At 35.0% G+C, this 24,350-nt stretch overlaps 1 protein-coding gene across 3 annotated transcripts in view; it reads left to right on the top strand.

Annotated features, from left to right (window-relative positions):
* LOC140155805 (low-density lipoprotein receptor-related protein 2-like) overlaps positions 1 to 24,350 on the top strand; it is a 98,932-nt gene that overhangs the window by 12,550 nt on the left and 62,032 nt on the right. For 2 of the 3 annotated variants that reach the window (XM_072178778.1, XM_072178779.1), the window contains exon 11: positions 343 to 581. In XM_072178778.1, coding sequence (XP_072034879.1) covers positions 343 to 581 — 239 coding nt within the window. Of the gene's footprint in view, positions 1 to 342; positions 582 to 18,892; positions 19,357 to 24,350 lie in introns of those variants that run through there. The other variant, XM_072178780.1, reaches the window with a different exon arrangement.

The raw sequence follows: 24,350 nt of genomic DNA on the forward strand, positions 1-24,350 counted from the left end.
TGTTTGCCAATGTCGGGGTGTGTTGGGTATGAGTGTTATTTTTGGTAGGCAATCCTGAGACAGGAAAGTCCACATTGCTGTTGCAATTGCTTTACACACACATCAAATAGGCTGTGACATGTGGTCCAAGAAACTGTTCCGTGTCAGTTGGGCAACTGCTTGGTTACTGACATGTGCTTAGAGTAGAATAATGAAGTAATCCTGTGTGCAATTTTGGTTCATTTTGATGGACAGGATTTGAAGATATGACCATGTGCAAATTATAAGTTTCCTTTTATATTTTGATTGATCCGTGGTGTTATCACATCAATCTAACTTACTTCGCCTCTCTTTTGATTCCAGTCAAGTTATCGAAAGAATAAGTTTGAACGGAACAATGCGTGAAGTGATTTTGGACCGTGCCTCACATCCATTTGCCATGACCTTGTTCGGTAATTACATCTACTACACTGACTGGGATCTGTTAGCAGTGATCAGAGCGGAGAAACATACGGGAGCAAATCAAGTGACTATGTGGCGGTATACTAATGCACCAAGGCCAATGGATATACATGTGTATGATATCAGTAGACAACAGCAATGTAAGTACATACTTTCTTTATGTCTTTAGTGACTTGGCATCTATATATTAATACAGAATGTAGTTCTTTGCCTGAACTTCTTCAGAAAGATACAATATGCAATCACCATTTCTATCTGTATGTTAATGTGCTGATTTGGTTAAAGTTTCTTAAAATAGATGGTAATTTGAAATTGGTAGCAATGATTTATTGGGTAAGGGATGTTGAGGTCAAGGGTCATCTTGGGGTAAAATGTGCCTTTTTTGTGGGAAGGGTCAAGTGGGTGTCAAGAACAAGCTGTTCAAATGTCACCCAGGGGTCACATACCCAATTGTTATGAAATTCTTAGAAAAGGGCTCTGATTGGGCAATAGGTGTGAATGAAACAAATGAGGTCGTCAAAGGTCATCTAGATATCAAATTGTAAATGGAGAATAGTCAGTGATAGAAATTATGTTATCTTGCAACAACTTGCACAATGCAAAGTCATTTTAATTGCACAAGCACACTGCAACATGCATAATCAGCACAGGTGGACAGGAGTGAATTCAGTAAGGCTACAGCACCATTGGTGCTCTTGTTTTAACCACTCCCCCTGAGTAATCCTATATAGGGAACTTTTTATTGTGTAGTCCAAGGGGGATCCTTTTCGCCTGGTAGTTCTACCAGGGACACAACAATTGTTTCATTTTTGTTCAAATTTCTAAACTTATATTCTTCTATTTACAATCCATGCAAGCCTGGCAATCGCCCGGTATTAATTGATAAGATACTTATAGATGGCCATCTTTGGCACAATGAAGAGTGAAGACCCAATATCAAGAGCCTGTGTGCCTATAAATGTATATTTGTAAGAAGGGGATGTTTTTACATCCTTGGTATAATGGTGACTGTCAGCATAATTCCAGGAGGGTTAGGGTTAAGGTAGAGTCCGAAGTTTACCGTTTTCTAAAATCCATTTTCCGTGTTGTACAATTTGTAAATCCATGTTTTATGAATAATGCTTAAAATGTATAAGCAATGATTATGAATGATATTAATGTCACAATAAAGTGTTCAATATCGCTATCAATATGCTCTGATTGCAATATCATCCCGATAATAAGCCGACTGTTACGATGTTTGGATGAATAGGGGCCATGCCTTGGTAATATACCTTGATTTCGGTATTATTAAACAGTATTTTTATCATAAAAATTGACACACACACAGCTCAGATTGTTTTTAACATTTATTTCTCTTATCTTTATAACAATTTTTGTCACGTCATACAAAAATGACATTTTCCGTGTTGTACCTCCGATTCCGTGATTTTTTTCCGTTTTCCGTAAAACGGAAAACTTCGGACTCTAGGTTAAGGCTGTCGATTTAGGAAATAAAGGGTAATGATTTATCCTCTACACTCTAATAATGTGGCTGAGGCACTAAAAACATAAATAATGGTTTAGGGGCAGCCGAACCCATCATATAAACATTTTTACTGCCAAGGACACATTATTTGGGTGTGGATAACTGAGAGCAGCTACATTTATTTCTACTCTTTTATCACACTTTTTTGCCCAAATATTTGAAGTTGTTTACATCAATGTAAGCGGGTACACATATCCACAGCTTAAGTAACGGCACATAGTGGAAAAATTGTAAGCGTAACCTTGTATATTAAACCAATAGATTGGTAACAGTGCCATTTCTTACCTCAAAAAGCTACTTAACCATCAGTGTCAGTGTGTTTTTACTTAGTTCTTCTGAACTTTTTTTGATGTGACTGGGATAAATTGGTTGATAAAATGGGTGGGGTGCTCTGTTTGAGATGAGAGGGTGGGGGGGGGGAGTTTCAGCTTGAGAGGAACGGTGTCAGTGGGATAGGAGGAATAGGGGCTGGTTGTCAGGATTGTGAAGGGTGTGGTATATATGTGTGTAATTATGCTTTTGTGATTAGTTCCGGGGTTTGCTTTGTGGGGGAAGAGTGGAGCTTGAGGGGTGATTTCTGTGGAGTTGGGGTGTTAGTTAGAAAGGGTTGAGTTGGGAACAAAATGAGTTTGTTTCAGAAGACAAGTGTAATTTATGTGCAATATGGTACTTTTATTCAGTGGCGGGGCCAGGAATTGTTTTTCGGGGGGGCATTGAGGGGGCAAAGTGAATTGGGGGGGCAATTTAAAAATTGTGCATAAAATTGCAGCAAAAAGTGGTCATTTTAAGTAATTTTCTGTTTTTACTGGGGAAAGGGGGGGAAGGCAAGAGTTCTGACTAGGGGGCATTGCCCCCTCATGCCCTCCCTTCCCGTGGTGCCGCCACTGCTTTTATTTAAATATATTTTCAATGTTTTCAGTTATGTTCACATTTTTACATGTTAGCAATGACCTGTTTCTCAGTCATTTAGCTTCTTTAATATTTAAATATTTAATTACATAAAATTAAAAGAAACAAATTATTCCATGTTGTTATTATTTGTTTCTTTTAATTTTATGTATACATGCTCTCCGTCATAGGATTGAGCACTCTTCTACACGAAAGAAGAACACAACTTCATGTATAAATATTTAATTATATATATATATTGTAAATTTGTAGATATGTGAATCTTGTGCAATTTTAATGTCTTTTATAATGTAACTTCCATGTAATTCAGCATTTAGCTGTGAAATGGTATAAATGAATACTAATATGTGTAGATAGAGTGTGCATGCTTTATTGTATTCCATATCCATTCAGAACGCATATCAAATATAGTGGTGCATTCACATGATGCATTTTTTTCTTCAAATCACAGTGCGTGTGATGCAACCATTGTAAATGCACTGATTTGAATCTGTCACTGTGAAATCCAACATGGCATAGCATTATACTCTCAACTTGAGATGAAACAGACTATCGTATTATTGTCAGAATCAAGATAAGGGTTGATCTTGGTGGATGCTGCCAACTAGTACTGGTTTGCAGTATCATATTCAGTGTACTGATCGCTTTGAAAATAACTGAAGAATTCTTGAAATGCTTTTGCTCTAAAATGATTTTGTATGCCAACCCTCTAAGATACTTTCAGTATTGTCACAACTGAAATTCAGTATTTACCAATGGTATAAACTAAAACACAGCAATATTTCAAAACAGAAGATTACTAATATTGAAAAAAAATCTGACAGTCAAAATGTTCATTAAATGTTAAAGACAGTGTGTGTAGATAAATAATTATTTGATGATATAATGCAGTCAATTGCATAATGATGATGCAAGTGTGAGTACATGCAGGAGCATAGCCACAATTTTTCCAGAAGAAGGCAGGGCAACTTTCAAAGGGAAAAAGTTGATGAAAACGGCCAAACATGGACTGAAAAGTACAAAAACCTAAATATCTCATATATTAGAGCAGCAAGTATTCCATAGATGGAGGGCAAGAGGAGGGAGACTTCTCAGGGGGGGAAGCTGCACCCTTTCCCCACAAGAGTAAATGCAGACTGATATAGTGAGATTTTGAAACATAAAAATGTAGCCCAGGAGCTTTGAGTATTAATTTACTTACTGAAGAAACTATAATAGCGCCCTCTCCAGGAATATACGTCCATCCGTTTTCTATTCATTATTACCTTGTAATTCTTGTGTCCAAGGGTCATTGCCCCAGAGGTGAGGTAGGCATTATTTGTATGATTTTGATTCAACAATATAAATAAACAATCATTAATTCAATTTTTTTTTCTCAACTTATTATGCCATTATTTATCAAGCTTGAGCATTTCAAAGAGCAAAGCCTATTTCTTGTTTGTATAATCCTGAAGAATTACCAAGAATTACCAAACTAGCCATATTAGCCAGCTATAAAACATCAGTTTGAGACTTAAAACTGGAAAAAGAGCACTTCCATAATGGATACGCAGCATGTGTGATATAATACCTTTTTTCAAACCAGCTTGGACCCAATTACCCTATTTTTTTGTACTGGCCTACCTACCGTATGACCCCCTTTTTTTAATTTTCAGGTGTTCAATGACCCCCTGTTTCTTATTTGTGTGATATAATACCTTTTTTCAAACCAGCTTGGACCCAATTACCCCATTTTTTTGTACTGGCCTACCTACCGTATGACCCCCTCTTTTAAATTTTCAGGTGTTCAATGACCCCCCGTTTCTTATTTCCTGCTACCCATTACCCAGCCCCCCGTCCCCCCATTTTATTTACAAAGTCAAGTGCCCAATTACCCACAATGATGATAGATTGAAATCATTTCACCATAAATGGGCAACACAGCCTATGCACTGTATGCCTACAACTTCTTACCATTATCATGATTATAGTGAGTGACTATTGTTTGATTCAAATTCCCAAGGTGGCAAGTTTTTTTTTACAGCTTGGCTCTTATTTATGTATTTTGACATGTTTATACTTGATGACAGAGTCTTAGCTAGAAATTGAGGGTTGCCCGTCATTTGAATAAAATTGCCTGTCCTAATTTGACCTAAAACATTTACCAGATGTCTATAGCCCATTGGGGGTTCAAAAAGTTCAAATATGTGCTGATATGGCCTTGTTCTACAAATTGGGTCTACTAAAAAGGTCAATTAGCTTCTCAAAACATACAATTTATAATATAGCATCTGTCAAAGGCATTAATTTTGCCCGTCCTGGAGCAAACTGGCCGTCGTAGACGGCCAGACGGGTGGCTAGCTAAGACCCTGCTTGATGACCCTCATTTGGCAAACTTATACCCAATGATCCCTATGCATTTTACAGTTTGTTACCTCAATAGCCACTTTTTTTCATACCGAATGACCCCATTTTTATTCAGGTTGTGTGCTGAATGATCTATACATTTTACTTGAAAGGCCCTACTTTTCTACTTTTATTGTGGTACATCCCTGCCACTTTAGATTTAAAGTACCTCTTGATCCACCTACCAGAGCAGAGCAGAGCAGAGCTATATATATAGCTGTATTCAACATGGGGATTAACTTTCACAGAAACATCTATAACCATTCATATGCATGTGTATGCTGTCTAGACGGTTAGTGTTCCATATAAGATTAATAAGATACCATTAACATAAATTTACATATAGATACCATTAACATGCATATTCTATTCTTACATAGCTCGTATACCGTCTAGACCCTATAATAGGGGGTCTACATATTAAAATATGTAAGTGGGCCCCAGAGATGCTTTTACAATTGCAACAGATGTGATCCAGTCATAAACTTGTATCTTTTGCATGCAAATATTTGCCTTACATGTTCTGAGTTCATGACAGTTTGTTAGCATTGTATTGCATCACATGCCTTGTGCCTAAGTTATTATTTCCCTGTGGAAAAAATGACCTTGACTGGAACTTGAACCCAGAACCTGTGGGTCTCTGGACCAGTCCCCTAGCTCAGTAAGGAGCTACTAAGAAGCTTATGGCATGAAGTATAATAGATGCGTTATCCTATCCCAAATCAGACCCCTGTGAGGTATCTGCTTGTAAGTGACAATTGTGGATCACTTTTGTGGTGTAAAAGGTTAATGATTTGATCACATTATTCAAAATGTACCATTTATAATTCTGCATGGGTATAGTTTTGATGACCTTGTCTGTATTCTGAGCCCTAGGCCCCCTGCCTGTACGTCCGGGAACAGGCCCGTAGCCAGGATTTATTTTGTGTGGGGGGATGCAAGGAGTGGTTCAAGGAGTGCTAGAAAGTGGACCTTTAGTGAATTTTTCTTTAAAATGGGCTCATTTCAAAGTTTTCTAAAAAAAAAGTGGACCTTCTGTGAATTTTTCCTTCAAAAAAGGGCTGATTTGCAATGTTTTGTAAACAACATATGGAAACGTAGTCTCTTTTGCTCTCAAGAATTGTCCACTGGCTCGTACTACAGCAAATCACTATGTCGGAAAACGGGCGATGGTCATATTTTAATTTCTAAAAAAAATCCAAAAAAGATACCAACACGGGCCATTCAGCATTTAATAGGTTATAGTATTTCCTAATTAAGCTGTAAAAGTCATAAATGTAGGTTATTGTCGCAAGGCGGACGGAAATTACAAGCCCACCTTTCTAGTATCAAAATGCCTCATATTCAGCATCCTCACACAGAGATTTCACGTCTTTCGCCCGGCTGGGTGATATTCCTGAAACCAGTACTCCTGAACGGATTGGCCGATGATGGCGGGGTTTTTATATTCTCTTCAGTAATTTATTCACAAAAATATTATGAAAAAGTTTTTCTGATTGGTTAAAAAATTTCGTCGGACGGTAGGAAAACGTGAAGCCCCATCCAATCACGATAATTGTGACATGAGCCGATCACACGAAGACCGTAGGATAGGAATGACTGCGCATGCTCCAATGAACTGGACGCTACCTCGCCATTCATGAGTACGGGGAACACATGCAAAATATTAATAAATTCAACTGTTATAATTGAACATGTTTTAATATAATAAGATTCAAGTGTAGGCTTACTACCAATAGTAACTAATTTATGCCTTTGATATGCTTCCGTTAGAGTGATAAAAGTATTTTGAACATGAAAATTAATGCTTTTGGTCTCATTGTTTATGTAGGCCTATTGATTTACCCGTGCAAGAAAATGGTATTGCCCATGCGATAACAATAGCCTGTCCTTGGAATCATTGATCTGTGAAATGTAAACATGGTAAACACACATGCACTGATAATGCACATAGCTTGGAGCACATCGTTCAGCATTTAAAGAGACTTTTGCGCTAAAACATTTCCATATGAAAGTGGAACTTTGGCATGGGAGTGCCCCCTGGATATGGCTTTATGGGGGGGGGGCCAGAGGTGTGTCGGTGTTTGCCTGCAAACGAGGACACACAAGATTTTTCACTCGAAACTACCTGCAACTGAGGACAGTCCTCGGTCTCAAACGGCTGCAATAAACTTCAAATGCGATTCTTAAAACCGCGGACCGTACGTGTAAAAAATACAGTCAGCAGTTGATGGTCAAAATTCCGTTTTGTATCATACACACTAAAAATCCGCCATTTTAGTCCAAGGTTAGGCGATGAAAACACCATACACACGTCCGTGGTTAGATAGCAATACACAATGTCTGCGGTTGGCGGCAAAAACACAGGGGGGTGGGTGTGTGTATGTTATGTTATGTTGCTCCATACATTTAAATGCATACCGGATGCATGCGCATACGCAGGATTGGTTTTTAACGGGGGGCTAATATCAGAGGGGGAACTGGTCTAATAATAGAAGTGAGAAACTTTTGCAAAATGAAGTCCTAATTGAAGCCATTTGGTGAACCATTTTGGCACTAATATTGTGTAAAATTTTAGTTTGAAAAAGCCGAAAATTTGTGAAATGATGGCCCATGAAGCCTTTTGTGCATGGACAAGATTTCCCTATTATTGTACTAGGCCGCTAAATAATGTGAATGTAAAATTTAATGAGGGTGCTCCCACCTCCTCCCTCCACCCCACCCTACTAGTAACATCAGTGCCCTTTGCCATCCTTTCCTTCGTAAAAATGAAAAGTAAATGAGCAATGAAATCATAAATAAGTAACTAAATTTTAGATAAATAAATGAATGGTTAATAGATGCAAATGTATGCATAAATATATGTAAATGATGAAGAAATAAATGAATGGGTCAAGTTTAATATTAAACTAAAGTAAAGTAAATAAATAAACAGGGATATAAATCTTCAGGAGACTTCCTGATTTTGATTGGATCTTCCCTGTTCAAAGTATACATAAATGCACAATTTCAGGAAATTATGCATTGTCAGTGCTTGTTTTCATCCCTGATTAGATAAAACTGAGTAAATACTTAAATGGATATACAATATGCAATATAAGAAAACATGCTTATTATTCAAATGTTTGTAAATATTTTGAGATATTTACACCAACAGAGTGTTGGCATATATTCTCCTCCCTCCCCATGCAGGTTAACATTCCATACACCCTAGTTACTCATCACTGATGTGGGTTGCTTGATAGCATCAACTTTCACATCATAGACAGAGGAGGGGCATATATTTTTGTGCATTATTTATTTTTGTGTCCTTTTATATGCTAAGTTTTATCTGAACAAGCACTGACAAAAAGTAGGACTACATACTTGCAGATTGCTTGCCAGAGTTCTGCTGGGATTGTATGACCAGCGGGGTTGCATTAGGTAGTCCCACATTCAGCAGCATAATGTATTGGAACTGGACCAAGGCTAACATTTTCCCCCATTTTATTAAGAAATAAACAGTTTTGTTGGGATATAAAGTAAATTTAAGCCTAAACCAGCAAAGGATGAAGTTCTTTTGATGCATTTTGTTTTCTAATTCTCAAATGTTTATTTTACATACAAATGGCTTTGAACTGTGATTAAATACTTGGTATAAATATAATACCACTTTACCAGGCATAATTCAAAAGAGTTGCATAAGTAGCATTTAATTGTGAAATTTAAGTGGCAAAATTTTCAACCTAGGTTTTATCGTTATGAAGATGACTGACAAGACAAGCTTTCTGAACTGGTCAGTCAGATCAAGTTCAATACCCAGCTATGTAAATAATGTGGAAATATTATTTTCACAATCTTCTAGTTGGAAGTTAGACTAGAATCTTGTATGAAATTACAATATTATTAAATTAGCGTAATATTTAAATCAAATGAGTAACTTGTTTGAAAGCAATTACCAAGTTCGGAATTCATGAACAAATTGAACAATCAGTAAAATTTAATTGCTTGTAAAATGTTCTCCTCATGATAAAATAGTGCTGTTGGCGTCTAAGTGACAGTTTAATGAAAGTCGGAAATTAAAAGGATACCGTATCATCTCAATAGCTTTTAAACTTGTTTTAAGTTGTCACTGTGTATTGACTAGATATTGTCAGCAATTTTGGTAACATTTTACATCTGACAAGTTGCCTATTATTTGAAATATTATTTCATGTTAAATGGCATTCAGGGATAGGTAGAAGGAATGGTCTATTTTAGTATGTTGTTATTTTTGGCATAATGCAATACATCATCACATGACAAAGCCATTTGCCAACTGAGATTAACTTTGCCATTAAATTATTTAACTGTATAACAACTACAGCCTAATGCAGGCTTCCTCAAAGAGATTTGTTGAAGCGCCACATGAAATAAAAGAAAACTGTAATGCGCTAATCAGTGGCTGGGAAGCAGCCATCGCGGTGATTTAGCACCTCCGGGGGGAGTCAGAGGGGGGTGTCCCCCCTCTGAAGCCATTGATTTTTTGAAATTTGAGGTACAAATGATGTCATTACATTCCTACTAAATCTGTTCTTGCTGGTAACACCTCTAAAACCAGAGGACCACTTCTCTGGAACTCTCTCCCTCTTAACATCAAACACTCTGTATCACATGTTGCCTTTAAAAGCAGGCTGAAAAAATGTTTCATCAGTGAATATGATTTGGCATAGACACTACATGTTTACCCTCGAAGCTTTACGGTAGTTGTGCTTGATTTTTTAATTCTACTTAGCTGCTATCCAATCTTTGTATTGTGTTCCCCCTGTGTTCCCTTTGTGTGCTTTAATTATCCTCTACTGCTTGCATTCCTACAATAGTAGCCACCGAACTTCACATTAATACTGCATCATCAGAATCATCATCAGAAACCGTAGGCGTTTGTTTCCATTATGCTCTTGGCGTAATTAGTAGCTATGACCTTCACTATTCTTCTCTTTCTCTTTTCTTTTCTTCCCTTTCATATCCTTTTCTCTTCTTTTCTTTCTGTCGGATATGTGTATGGGTATGTTTGTGTGTCAATGAGGTCTCTGCACCTCACGCCCCTCGTTTAGCAGAGTCCTCGTCAATCATCTCTTTTCCCTCTCAATTTCCTTTGCTCAACAACCTAGTTTAGAATTGTATTACTATACTTTGTATTTATTGTATCAATGACCATTTAAAATGTATTCTGATAAGCATGCATTATTATGTTGTTGTATTTATTTATATTATACTGATATAATTGTTACTAATTCTCGCGATTCCAAATACAGCGCGCCACCAACGACGGCAGTGAAAATTGGCTTGGGGTCGACAGTTTTTCATCAACCATAGCTGACCAATGTGATTATTACTCTAAAAACACAATGTTTTATAGTACTTTTTGAAATTTTTTGAGATTTTCTGTGTTGAAGTGACATGTTGCAGTTTGATATTCACAGATGTCCTTTTCTTAATCCCGCAAACTTGACGTTGATACTAGGTGTTTCCTTTTTGTTATACATTTTCTAAAACCGCCCTTTTTTGTTTTTAAACTTTGCTATTCTTTTCAGCCCGATATGTTCGAGCCTAGTCAATGCGAAGTAGGCCTAGGCCTGTCCTTTTTTTTAAATGGAAAACGCATAGGTTTTATTTTGGTTATTAGAATAAATTGTTTTAATTCTTTCTGAATTTATTGTTTGTTCAATACGATAATAATATAACACCAACATCCATACTATAGGTGTTGCATTTTTGTAATCGGCCTACATTTTTGTAAAAATGGGGTTTTTTGTTCGATTGTGCTTATAGCGGCCTGCGGCGCTTGATAGGCCTACCGCAAAGAAATTCAAGTAAATTTTTAAAAGATTCTTAATGTCTCATTACTTATAAACATGCATCACATTGGTTTGCCGTTTTTGTTATTATTGTAATTGTTTGATTTGTCCTTATTATATTTTAGCCTTGTATTTTTAATTGTATTACTATCAAACATTAAAAAAATTACGATCACAATGAAAACACTTTGTAGGCATAGCCTACCGCATAGGCCCTAAAAATAACATTTATTTTTTGTTAATATTTCAATTTTAGACTTTAATGCATAAGTTCAACAATACCTCATAGAGTTCTAGCGTTATAATAACGATGAAGAAAGTTTCAAACTGCATGCAAAAGAGTACATGAATTTAAAAGATCATTATTTTACGGCATAGGCCCATCAAGAAAATATGCATGAAAAACTCCATAACTTTAGAACCAAGTATGCTAGACCTTTGGTGTTTTCACAGTAACACAATTTTCAAAAATGCCTCTTTTGCCCCCCCATGAACCAGATCGTGTCACAATTAAGGTTTAAATTTGACAATTGTCATGCCCGATTTTAATATTAATTCATGTTTCTTTTTCATATTTTATTTTTACTTCCGCTTTCTTGCATGTCATACCATCTTTATTTCATATTTCCCATTTTCATAACCCAAGGAAATTTACTCTTAATGTAGGCCTAGGCCTACTCCCAATTAAAATAGCACACGTTGGTTGGAATGAGTTTCTTTTTAGTCATATAATATCGGTCGGCACAACATTGAAAAATCAAAAACTTCGACTAAATATTCAATTGGGCAATTTTAAACGCCTAGGACTATACATGTTTTTTAAAAAGCAAAAGAAAATGGGAAAGATTAAAATCTTTCCCATTTTCTTTTCTTTCTCATGAAAGTCAACACTGTGAAAAGAACTGAACTGTAGTGTAGCCCAACCTTTACGGCATTGTGGACTTTGGCCAAATTGGAAAGGTTTAAATTCGGAGGGTCGACATTTTTTGCATATTAAATATAAATGGTCAGGCCCATGGATCAAGGACTCAACCTGCAAAGTAAAGAGGTCAAATCTGGGGATGGACTTTATTGGAGGGGTGAACGCATTGTTTAGGCCTGCTTCATTTGAGACTGAAGGGGCGAACCGGGACACCCCCACACAAACACCAATTTACGGTGAAGAATATACTGTACAATAAGGGACAAAACAAGATAACTTAACAATGTAGCTTAACAATGTAGTTTGGAGGCCATTATAGGCCTAAATGAAAATGAAAACCGTATGCCTATTCATACAGAAGGGTAGGCCTATTCGAGCCCCCGCACCAAATTTATTGAGGGGGCTGAGCCCCCAGCCCCCATGCAGTGGCGTAGATTTCTTTTTGACAATGGGGGGGGGGGATGAAGTTGGAAAAAAATCTTTAAGTATAGTCAATCCATCACCCTTTGGCGACAGAATTAGTTTATGATATAAATGCGCGCGAAGCGCGCGAAAATTTTTGCTATTTTTAAGCTAAACTGATGAAATATGGTGTTAAAGTAGATTAAATGCGAGCGAAGCGCGCGAAAAATTGCACTTTTGGGGCTAAAATGGGCAAATATGAGGTTAATTTGGTCAGAAACCCATTATCAGGCGTCAACATTGGGGGGATGATTGTATGGACCATCCCCTGGCAAAATATTGGGGGTAAATCCCCCATCCCCGGGATCAACGCCTATGGCCCCGGTTCATAAGCCTATGTAATTTTGTTGACAGAATTGCACCACAAGAGTTTATTTTAAAAATTAACAGGTTTATTTGTTTAGTGCAAGTATATCTGATATATTTTCTCCCAACATTATACAGTACATTGGGGCCAAAGTGTTTTGTTTATGGCTATAGGCAGTGTTCGAAATATGCCTCAAAAAGTTACAGGCCAACCGGGCTTGACCTTAAAAAGTTACCGGCCAGCCGGGCCGGCAGCTAGATGCCAGTCGGAAAAGTTACCGGCTGACCGGCACTATTTCGAACGCTGGCTATAGGCTATAGAAGGAAATGGCTTCTAAATTTACCACCTTTCGTGATCATACAGTAGGCCTACATCATGCTACAAAGAGCGTTTCAAAACGTCACACTAAAAAATGCTTTAAAACAATTAATTCATATCTATTCAAGTTTGTAAAAAAGGTTATAAATGTAAAACATCTATAGGCCTAGGTTAGGAAAAAATAATAAAAAAAATAAAAAATAAGACAAGCGTTCAAAACATTTATGAAAACCAAAAGCTTTTGTCTTAATCATGTATCACGCATGGTATAATTATGGGAAAAGTTATCCAAACAAGAAATAAAAAAGATTTAGATTAAATTTCCTGTTTGAAATTGTCTTGCATCAATAAAGCATTTTCTATTATAGGCCTACCCAAACTCGAAAATTGACATTTTGACATCGGGTTTATAGGCCTAGATGGTCGATCAGAGACATCAACATTTTTGACATCGAGTTTTAACCGTAGATGGTTGAATAGGAATAGAGTACATTTGAAATTCGAAAACGTTTTAATCGTATGTTTAAAAAAATGCTTTACGCTGTCCATGCTGTTAAAATATGTACCGGTATTGAATATTTCGTTATTCTAAAAATTGAGAATTAGGCCTCCTTTACTTAAAACAAACAAGGTTTAAAAATTGGTTTTTTTAAGGATATATTCATGAGGGTCTAAGTAGGCCTATCCCCAATCACTGATTTTTCAGTGTTTTCTTTTCTGTAAACGCGAGAGTCTAAAGTATTTTCCCAAGCGCCTCGGATCGGGTTCGGAAAAGTTTGAAAATAAGGGTTTAATTGATGCCCATTATTTTGTGTGGGAATAGGCCTTACACTCTGAACATTCACAGATGTAGGCCTAAACCATGACTGTCGAAATTAACTTTAAAATGGAGGCAGAAAAAAACATTAAAAAATATATACTTTACGCTGTCCATGCTGTTAAAATATGTATTGAATATTTCGTTATTCTAAATATTGAGAATATTAGGCCTATAGCCTACTTTACTTAAAATAAACAAGGTTTAAAAATTGGTTTTTTTTAAGGATATGCATGAGGGTCTAAAGTAGGCCTATCCCCAATCATATTTTTTTAATCAAGTCTATTATTGGCCTTCTTACCATGCTTACAACAGCTTAAAGACCTGAAAGTGTTTTCTTTTCTTGTAAACGAGAGCCTAAAGTATTTTCCCAACACCTCGGAAAGTTCGGGAAAGTTTGAAAATAAGGGTTTAATTGATGCCCATTATCTTGTGTGGGAATAGGCCTAACACTCTGAACATTCACAGAGGTAGGCCTATACCGGTAGGCCTAAACCATGACTGTCGAAATTAACTTTAAAAAGGAGACAGAAAAAAAAAAAAAAAATCGTCGGAGGGTTGAATTAACAGCTGATCATCATCAACGTAAATAAACAAATTTGAGTAATCGATAGCAACACTCGTTGCGTTTCCAGGGTCGATGGTTCATCGTCGACGCGTCATGGATGTCGACTTTTACCCATGATGCTCTGCGCGAAGTTGATCAGCCAGGCGTGATCGTAGGTGGCGCGCTGTATTTGGAATCGCGTCAATTGATTGTATCGATATATAATTATACCATTAATTCTTGCCTCATATTTCATATTAATTTTGACTATTCATTATATCAATGATCATTCATATATTTTGTATAATCTAATGCTTGCTTAAACTTGCTTAATAATTAATCATGCAGTACTATATTGTATTATCATTATTATTATTATTTGTGTTATTATTATTATTATCATCATTATTATTATTATTATTATCATTACTGTCATTTAAAATGTAGTCTGCTTAAGCATGCATTATTATATTACTGTATTGACTTACATTATATTGATTTAATCGTAAGCTTGATTATACTATTGATTCCTGATTGTATTTAATATTCTAGCTTTATATATTTTGTATTACTTTGTTGGCTTTTATGTATTACATGCATGTTGATGATTGATGAAAATAAAATATGAATGAATATAATTAATAATAATAAAATTAATATTATGCAAATTTATTCAAATTCATTTATGAATAATTTGTTCCCAGAATCACATCTTTGTAATATTTTTTGTGTCACAAAAAGATGCCACAAAAAAGATGACGTTTTTGAAGATTATATGCAATGAACATAAAATAAAGGGAAACATTTCATAGAATATGAACTTGAACTTGTTGTAAATTTAAACACGGAACCAGTAAACAATGAAGCAGTAAACAATGGAGTTGTGAGTATCAACTATTCAGAGTCTATGATGATGTCATCTATGAAATCCCATATTCTGTTGCAGCCATGGTAACCACAGGATTTGTCATACATCTCAATTCAAATGGAACAGGAAATAAATCACTCATCTCATCTGTCAGGACACAGTTCCTCAACTCCCATATATTTGTTCATTCACAGAATGACCTTTGACACTGTTGGGTACAAAACCTCATACCCCACACATTGAGGTCAATTTGAGGTCAGTGGATTGTGGTATTGGTAATTAGACCATTTGGGCTCAAAATGATATTGTGGTAGGCTTAATTATGGCATCAAAATGGCTAGTAAATATCCTCCTGTGATAATTATTTTATCAACTTCCAAGTTCATTCAATTCAACCTGAACCCTTGAGCATGACCCCATGTTTTTTATGGGGGCATATAAGTTTAGATGGGCGTGTGCATATTATCGTTTTACTTTTTTACTCATCAGTGGGGCAATTTTCTTTTTCATATAAACTGGTGGTCACATTTTTTTTCTTTTCAAAAACTTCCATGTGCCACCCCTTCCTTGGAAATTCAGTCACCCCCATATTATTAGTTGTATTTTTGACTGATCAGGCACTGGATGCATGAACAACTTTCATTCATCAAAACAGTGCTGACCCTAAAGTTCGCATTTGTGGGTGAAAGTATTTAAATCCATACTTTCACAAGAGTACCAATTCAATGTTTGCACCAAATGTAATATTTCTGGTATTTTGTCCTAAATGAATGAAAAAAAAATTATAATGTTGACACCATCGTCATTTCAAACATACAATTCACTTTCTGTAGAAAATATGAAGTGAATAGTTGAATTTAAAATAATAACACTTTAAACAATGTCAAATAGTTCAGACAAAGTTTAATTTTTTGTTGGGGTTCCCCTCACAACACTTAATTTCACATTCATTTGGAGTAACGTAATCTGTATTTTGGAACAGGTCTTATTGAGGGCTCATTGACTCCAAACAGTAGATTTTATAGGAAAACCAATATTCTAATGTTAATAAAGTTCCCTATTTAAGACAATGGTTAAGAGCCAAAGGTCTTCACCAACCCTACAACTACAAGATGACATGATCACATGGAATCTATAAATCCTCTGTGAAGTGACTTTTTGAAAGAGTGAAAAATGAAGCATATTTACAACTGAACATTTGTCAATAATATTGCATTATTATATAAAGTAGGCTAAGTAGCATTTCTTTTCTATATTAATAGGCCTAAGGAAATGTTTTTGAGAGTTTCCAGCACACTTTCATATGTGAAAATAAATTAATACGTAAAATAAGAATAATATTTTTTTAAAATAATAATAACAATAATAATAATAATAATAATAATAATAATAATAATAATAATAATAATAATAATAATAATAATAAATAATAATAAATAAAACAAAAATAATAATATATTAGTATTAATAATAATGATAAATAAAAAAAAACCAATAATTAAAAACGATAACAAATAATCAAAAAAATAATGATAATTTTAATCAAAACACCAAGGTCAATGCCACCAGCAATTTACCAGCAAGCACACAGCCCAGTCTGTGTATTATGCCCCCGTTTATGCCATAGGGAGTCTGCAAGGCAACAAAGACAAATTGAGTTGAAAATGCATAATATCTCTTTAAAAATAATTTGTTCAAAATCTTTAAAATCCTTGAATGTCCCTTTAAATCAGCCTGTATATGGTCCAAAATAACTTTTGCTACAGTGTCCTCATTGTGGTTCATTGGGTCACAAAAGAAGAGCCTGGTCATTGTGTGAAACAAATTACTTCTGATACAATTAGTGCTGGGAAGATTGGTGTTGTACTTCCAAGAGGCAAGTGAACTTGACTTCACCTGTATTGCAAGGAATAACATGGGAACTTAAGGTGACACTCACCTGGTTCTCAGTTTTCTTTTTTTTTTTTCCCAATGAATGTTGATTATATTTTTGGTCAGAATGTCTTTTAGATTGCTGGGGGAAAGCATCACTGCACTTGAAGGTCAGCAAAGGTTTCCATTTTCATGTATCAGAAAATGGAAGTGTATAGTTTTCTCATAGGGTTGTCTTGAGAAAAAGTTATTCTGGGTTTTAATAATCATGATATCAAAACTTGAAATGTGTAGTTTTTTTTGGGTTTTTTAAAGATAGCTATGGCTGAAGCATTTCTGTTTTTTAAGAGTAAGAAAATATACTTAACATTTATTAATATTATTGCACTTTGGATTGAACCTGCAATCAGTATAACCTTATCAGTGACATTTCAATTTAACACATTTTTCTTCAAGATTAAATTGATATCATTGTGAATGTTCCTCAGGACAGCATTAAATTAGATTATCAATTTACACGCTCTCATCATTTCGGTATTTATCATATCAATAATGTAACACGATTCCTGCGTAACTCCCCTTTGCTTGTATAGCTTGAGGCTTGTTGCAAGAGGAAGATGAAACGATGATACTCTAAATGGAACTTAGAGCAAGACATTTTTGTGTAGATACAAATTTCAAAAAGAATGAGGATTGGCAAAATTTCCAAACTCTTAGATATTTACTGATTATTTCTTTAATTTCAGATAAATTTCGTATTTCATGATGGAACAAAACATTGATTTTTTTTCAAATTGTGAATATTTTTTGCTGTGGAATAATATGGTTTACAATAAATATTCAAGGAGAACAGTGAACTGCGATTTTATTTTTTCAAAGATGATCATTTTATGGAAGGGTGAAGTTGAAATTTACCAAAGATTTATTATAAACACAAAAAGAAGTAAACTGAACTTTTGGTTTTAGACCCAGTTCTGTAATGATTCCACCTATTAAGTGTATGATTCAACGAAATGATATATGGTATCAGTAAAAGATCATTGATGTGAGATCAACTTGTGGTTCAATGACATATTTGAGTAATATGTTATAATTCTATATATAGGCCTATATTTTTACACTAAGAAACTAAAATAATACATAAATAAATAATGAACCACTTAAAATATGCAATAATAAATGAATGAATGAATGAATGAATGAATGAATGAATGAATGAATACATAAAAAAATAAATGGATTAATTTGTAGAAACATTTAAATTCTAGAAAAAGTAACATAATGTATAAATTAATGTTACTAACTTAGTAAATAAAATAAATAAATAAAATAAAATAATTGCACAAGGCTATCATTTTTCCATGTTGCTTATATTCTCACTTTCATTTTCACCATAATTTTTCAGATCCCAAACTGAGACTGTTATTTTAATGTATTCTATTATATAGTCTCAGACCCAAACTAAACTCACACCCCACCCCTCACAAACCTACCCCAGTGATGGGATTTGGTACCTCTGTTATACCATCATGCAAATCATCTGGATTACCAAATATTGTTTTATGACCTCACTGCCACAACCTCAAGTCCTGAATAGACTTAAGTAAATCCAATTAGCACATGAATAGAATCATTGAGACAGAAAGCATTTAACCACAATAGGCTAGCATGCATTCTGTGATGTATTATTCATCAATTGTTACCACTGCCTGCTCTCTGTATGTAGTACGCTGCAAGGCAGTAGACAACACACACATTACACAGCAAGTAGTCATTCCATAGAGGGCTCATGTAATACAGTCCCACCTCTCCTCAATAGAAGACTATCGTGTGTGTTGTGCTACAAGGCTGCATAATTCTATTGCTTGGAGAACAGATACCAGTTACTCATCAGTATATGAGTGTTTTATAGATACCAGTTTTCTTGAGAGAAAGTGTTTGTAAAAAGGGGTGGAGACAAATTTGTTGGAACCATCAAGTGCTTGGCCTTCACACGGCTAATATAATACATAATAAGATAATATGGCTTCTGATGTAAGGACTGCCGGTAGGCTTTTAATTTTGGGCTATGTGTTACTATGCAACATCGTATTTATACTTGCGCAAACCCAACAACCAACAATGAACGCGACAGTATTACCTACAACTACAGCAGGACCAACAAGTAAGTAATAATAATATACTGTGTGGATATGGTTGCTGATTATCCTTACTTCTATCCACGATATAGTATCATAGATGTACGAATACAGTATGAATATACATTGTATATGTCTGTGCAGTAATATGTCTGTGTAGTAATACTATGTGGTATACCCATGTTAAGAATATTTTACATTACGTGAAGATGGTATAAGGGACCATTTATTTGATCGATTTACACCCTAAAATTCATCAAAATTCAGATTTTTACATTGTTGGAACAAAATATAGATGAAAGCAATTGGATAAGGACAAAATTAAATATGAAAATAATAATCGAAATACATTCATACTTTTTATCATACAATGTAGGCAGAGGGGAGGGGGACACATTCCCCTCCCTAAATTAATTTTTCCAATTCCATGGGGAGACATCTCCCCTAAAATCCTAAACATAAAATAAAGCAATACATGTAATTGCTCTGTGCATCTTTCTTTTTAGACTGAAAAACATGGCAAGTCGCATGCCCCCCCCCCCTTGGCAAAATTATCCATTTTTTGTTCTCTTCAGCCACTTTTTGACGATTCAGGCGGATTGTCCACCCCCACACCGGCCCCCACCCTCACATTTCAAACTGGATTGGCGCTAATAGCATACTGAACCATCAAATACCAAAATTTGAATGCATTTTTTAGTCTGAAATGAACACAAAACATCCTAGCAAAATCAACACTTTGCTCGAGAAGTCTGGCCACAAATTTACAACAATGAGCTTCACATTCGAGACTAGTAGAGACTGTTGCATTCAAAATCTAGTCGGATTCGCTGAAGCATGATACCATGCAATGGAAGTTCACAAGTAAACACAGCCGATAACGACAGGCGATTGCATCAAAAATGTTGCTAAAATTGCACTTCAAAAGAATTTTGGACTTCATAATAGGCAATATTTACTCAAAAGATACAGTTGACTCATCAAAATAACTTTCATCCCAGTTTCAACATTAACAGAATAAATAACATCAGTTGCAAAAAATGTCAACGCAGCCTGACTGACAAACGCTAGCAATGTACTCTAGCATCGAATACATAACTATCGTGTGCAAATTCGAAGCTAGAGTTCTCAAGTAACACACTATCCTCAATATTCCCTTTTAATGGGCTACTAGAAGAAACAAGAAAGCTTAAATTTTTATGCCTGAAATATGTTCCGTTTAGATGTTACCATCTGTACTGTTCTGTGGGCCATTTGAAAACACTCTAGCTTCTAATATATCTCAAACTGCTAAAAAAATAAAAACCAAGTATTTATTTTTGATGACCTTTTACATGTAGGCGATTTTGACAAAAAATTTGAAAAAAAAAGATTCACATTTACCGTAAAATATTTCAGGAGAGGGCCCCCTTTCAAAAACCTAGATCTGTACTTGGATATAAAGCTGTCATTTAGGTCACACCCCTTTGTGTTTAAAGGTACTGTATAATTTGAGCAAAAATAATGTTACTTTTAAAATAATTGGGGAAAAAAAAGGTTTGAACAGGTTTGAATACATGTATAATCATAATGTGTTTTCCCCAGGGTTTTTATCATTCATGGCTACTATGCATCATATTAATAGTATAAGTACATTGTATGTGATGTTATTTAAAACTAATGGGAACTTTTTGATGCTTTACTTTCCAAAATGTTTTGTACAAACTTATCTTAACCTTGAACACTATTGATTTTTTCAGAGTTGACTTTTGTCAAAGTGCAAACTCATAAGTTAATCTTTATGTAACTTGATTATTTGCTTCGTCGTCAGGCAAATATTTACACATTATACGAAAAATGTAAATTAAATAAGTTGAAAAAAAAATGGCCCCATTCAACACAATGGGTATGGTTTGAAAGAAATTCTTTAAATCGAAATAACTTCTTGCTTCATTGAATGAAGCAACTTGAATCTTCCATGAAAGAAGACCTGTTCCCAACTTTAGCCAAAATGTTTGAAGTTTGCCAAAAACTTGGCAATTTGCATTAAAAATTGGGAGAAAATTTTAATATTTGGTATAGGGATGGGTCCCAAATTTTTGAGAAATTGGTATATGGATGAGTCTACTTTGACATTGTGAGCAGTACACACCTACAGCTATACTTACCCAAACAAGAGTACCCTCAGGCTTTCTGAATGAGCTGTCTGCCTACACACATACTTAAATGATCAAATTTTGCTGCAATGCAATTATTTGTAGTTTGATCATGGCAAACACTGAAAGGAGAATTCAATAAGTCTGTAATAATTGTTTTCAAACAAGTCTGACCAGAATGAACTTTAACTCTCTCCATGCAGGTGTCGACGGCAGACGACAAGTTTTAAAAAAAGTTTTTGAAGTTTTAAATTTTCATGACCATATTTGGAATCCGCATGAAAAATGCATTAAAATGAGTACAAACAAGCCTAGTATTGGTTCAGTGGTTCTTAAGATAGCTCTTGATATTTTCAGAAAATATCTCAAAACTTTATATTGATCCCTATGGCTATAACAAGCAGAGCATTAACCTTCCTGGATATCTGTAAGAATTTGAATAGATCAATTTTTATTATTAGGGACCGTTCACAAACACTTGTAAGGGGGGGGCCTGATGCAAAAAGGGGGGCCCTGAAAAATTTTGACCCTCCTAAGGGGGGGCCCTGAAAAAAATGGCCACAAATTTTTCTGGGAAAATTGAGTTTATATGCTTTTCTATGGGGTTGACCGATAATTTTCATGTCAAAAAGGGGGGGCCCTGAAATTTTCGAGGTCTGTAAAGGGGGGGCCCCGAAAAATTTTCGCGATAAAATTTTTTTGCATCAGGCCCCCCTTACAAGTGTTTGTGAACGGTCCCTTAGTTTGTGTAAATTCAAAAAACCCAAATATTTGTAGTCAATTCAAAAAACCCAAATATTTGTAGTCAATTCAAAAAACCCAAATGTTTGTAGCCAATTCACATAAATCTGAACACCCCCATCCATGTAATTATTGGTTCGCCTAAAATTTGGTTGTGACATAGTTGCATATTTCACTTGCATATGTGCAAGAGCGGATTATTGGCATGCTTGCAACGCCACCATAAAAACCATTGGTATGTCACTACTAAAGAATAGTGACATATTTTCAGTTTTAACCATAAAAATGTTCGTATTGACAATGGAATATAACTATATAAGCAACATGCAGTAATAAATGATTTTAGAATATTGTGAAAAATCTAATAATTTTGCGTGGATCTCGGAATATCCTTCGACGCTACGCCTTTTGGATATTCCTCCATTCCAAAAGCAAAATGTTTAGGTTTTTCACAATACCTGAAAAATGATGCAAAGTCATTAACCTCATTTCACATGTAGCCGTCAATTTTCAATTTGTTTGATATTCTATAATTGCATATTTTTTTTAACAAAATACAATTTTGACTTTATCTTTCATTAGATTGATCCTTAAAAAAAAGAAAACCAGACCAGCTTATAATTATAACGTGCTTGCATGCAATGTACAAATATGGTCGTTACATACTCGTAAATTGTTTATTCACATAGAATATGAATACCCGAGAGTCATTGTTGTGCGTAGTTCCATAATACATCACACGCGGAGGTCCACTGTTGTTTAAAAGATGACTCGGGGAATCACAACATTATGCCTTATAATATGTTAGAAAAACAATTATCAAGTACGAATCACATGGTTTTATTTGGGAAAAAACTGATATTGACCATAAAACGGGCGACTCTCAACATGTGATATTCAAAATTCCCGCACCGAAATTGTCTAGTACAATGGCGTCATATAGTTACTTGTGCTCAATTGTTGGCAGCCTTCATTGTATTACTGGGATGTCATTATATGGACAATTTCAGCACCCAGGAATTTTGAATATCGTGTGTTGAGAGACAGCTGTATTAATTCATTTTTATAGTCAATATGAGTTTGTCTAAAATAAAACCATATGATTCGTGCTTGAAAATTAATTTTCTATCATATAAGGCATAATGTTGTGATTGCCAGAGATATCCTTTAATCGCACATCAGTACATCACATTCCCATTTTGGCAAATAAATGAGTATGATTGGTTGTCAAGCATCATGTATGTTGCTCTCATCCCTTCATTTCCTAGATATCCTCATTACAGGTTGGTCCCAATTTGCATACATACATGTACAACCCCATCAATTGATTATTTGATTCCTTTCAAGTACATGTACATCACTACATGATGATACCACTAATGATGAGTGTTGTATTCAGCTATTCATCCATAAAGATGCTCAATTGATGACTCTGAGTCAATTGGTAATAAAGATTGATATTTTATTAGGCCTACATACATGTACATTTAGTGAACAATTTTTCATATAAATCACAAGCATTTTTTTCAAAGTGCAGTGCATTTCTACCATTTTCAGGGATATTTTGTAAACATGCGCTTAACAGACAATATGCCTGTGATACATGTACATACCATTACATAGGGATTTTTTTATTTTTTTTGCGGATTTGAAGAGTCCCTTGACCTAACATCAAGTGCTACTATCATTAAGAAAAATTTGAAAAAAATTGAAAAAAAAAGATAAAAAAATAAAAAAATTGCATGGAATCAATGTATGTATTTAGTATAATTTAGTGTTCATACATGTACATACTCGCTAGATATAACAGCACACATGATAGGTGGGGAGCCGGGCATAAATAATATAAATGCCCGGTGGCCTGGATGTGCAATTGAGGAGTAGGAAAAATGAAGGATAATTGCTTTTCTTTATAATGTAATGTTACTCATGATTTTTAATAGGCCTAAATGTTTCAATTCCGATAAGCAGCTAGTAACATAAATTACCATATACCCATGGGTATGATTAAATTAAACAATTGTCATAGCTACTCAAATCATCATTTTTTTGTATTGAAAAAATAGTGAGAAAATTGTCATCTATGGACATTATTATAATGCTGTCTACAGTAGACGTACTTGTACATTGCCATTTCTCCAATG

This window comes from Amphiura filiformis, chromosome 6 (genome assembly GCF_039555335.1).
Source record: "Amphiura filiformis chromosome 6, Afil_fr2py, whole genome shotgun sequence".
Classification (NCBI taxonomy): Eukaryota; Metazoa; Echinodermata; class Ophiuroidea; order Amphilepidida; family Amphiuridae; genus Amphiura; species Amphiura filiformis.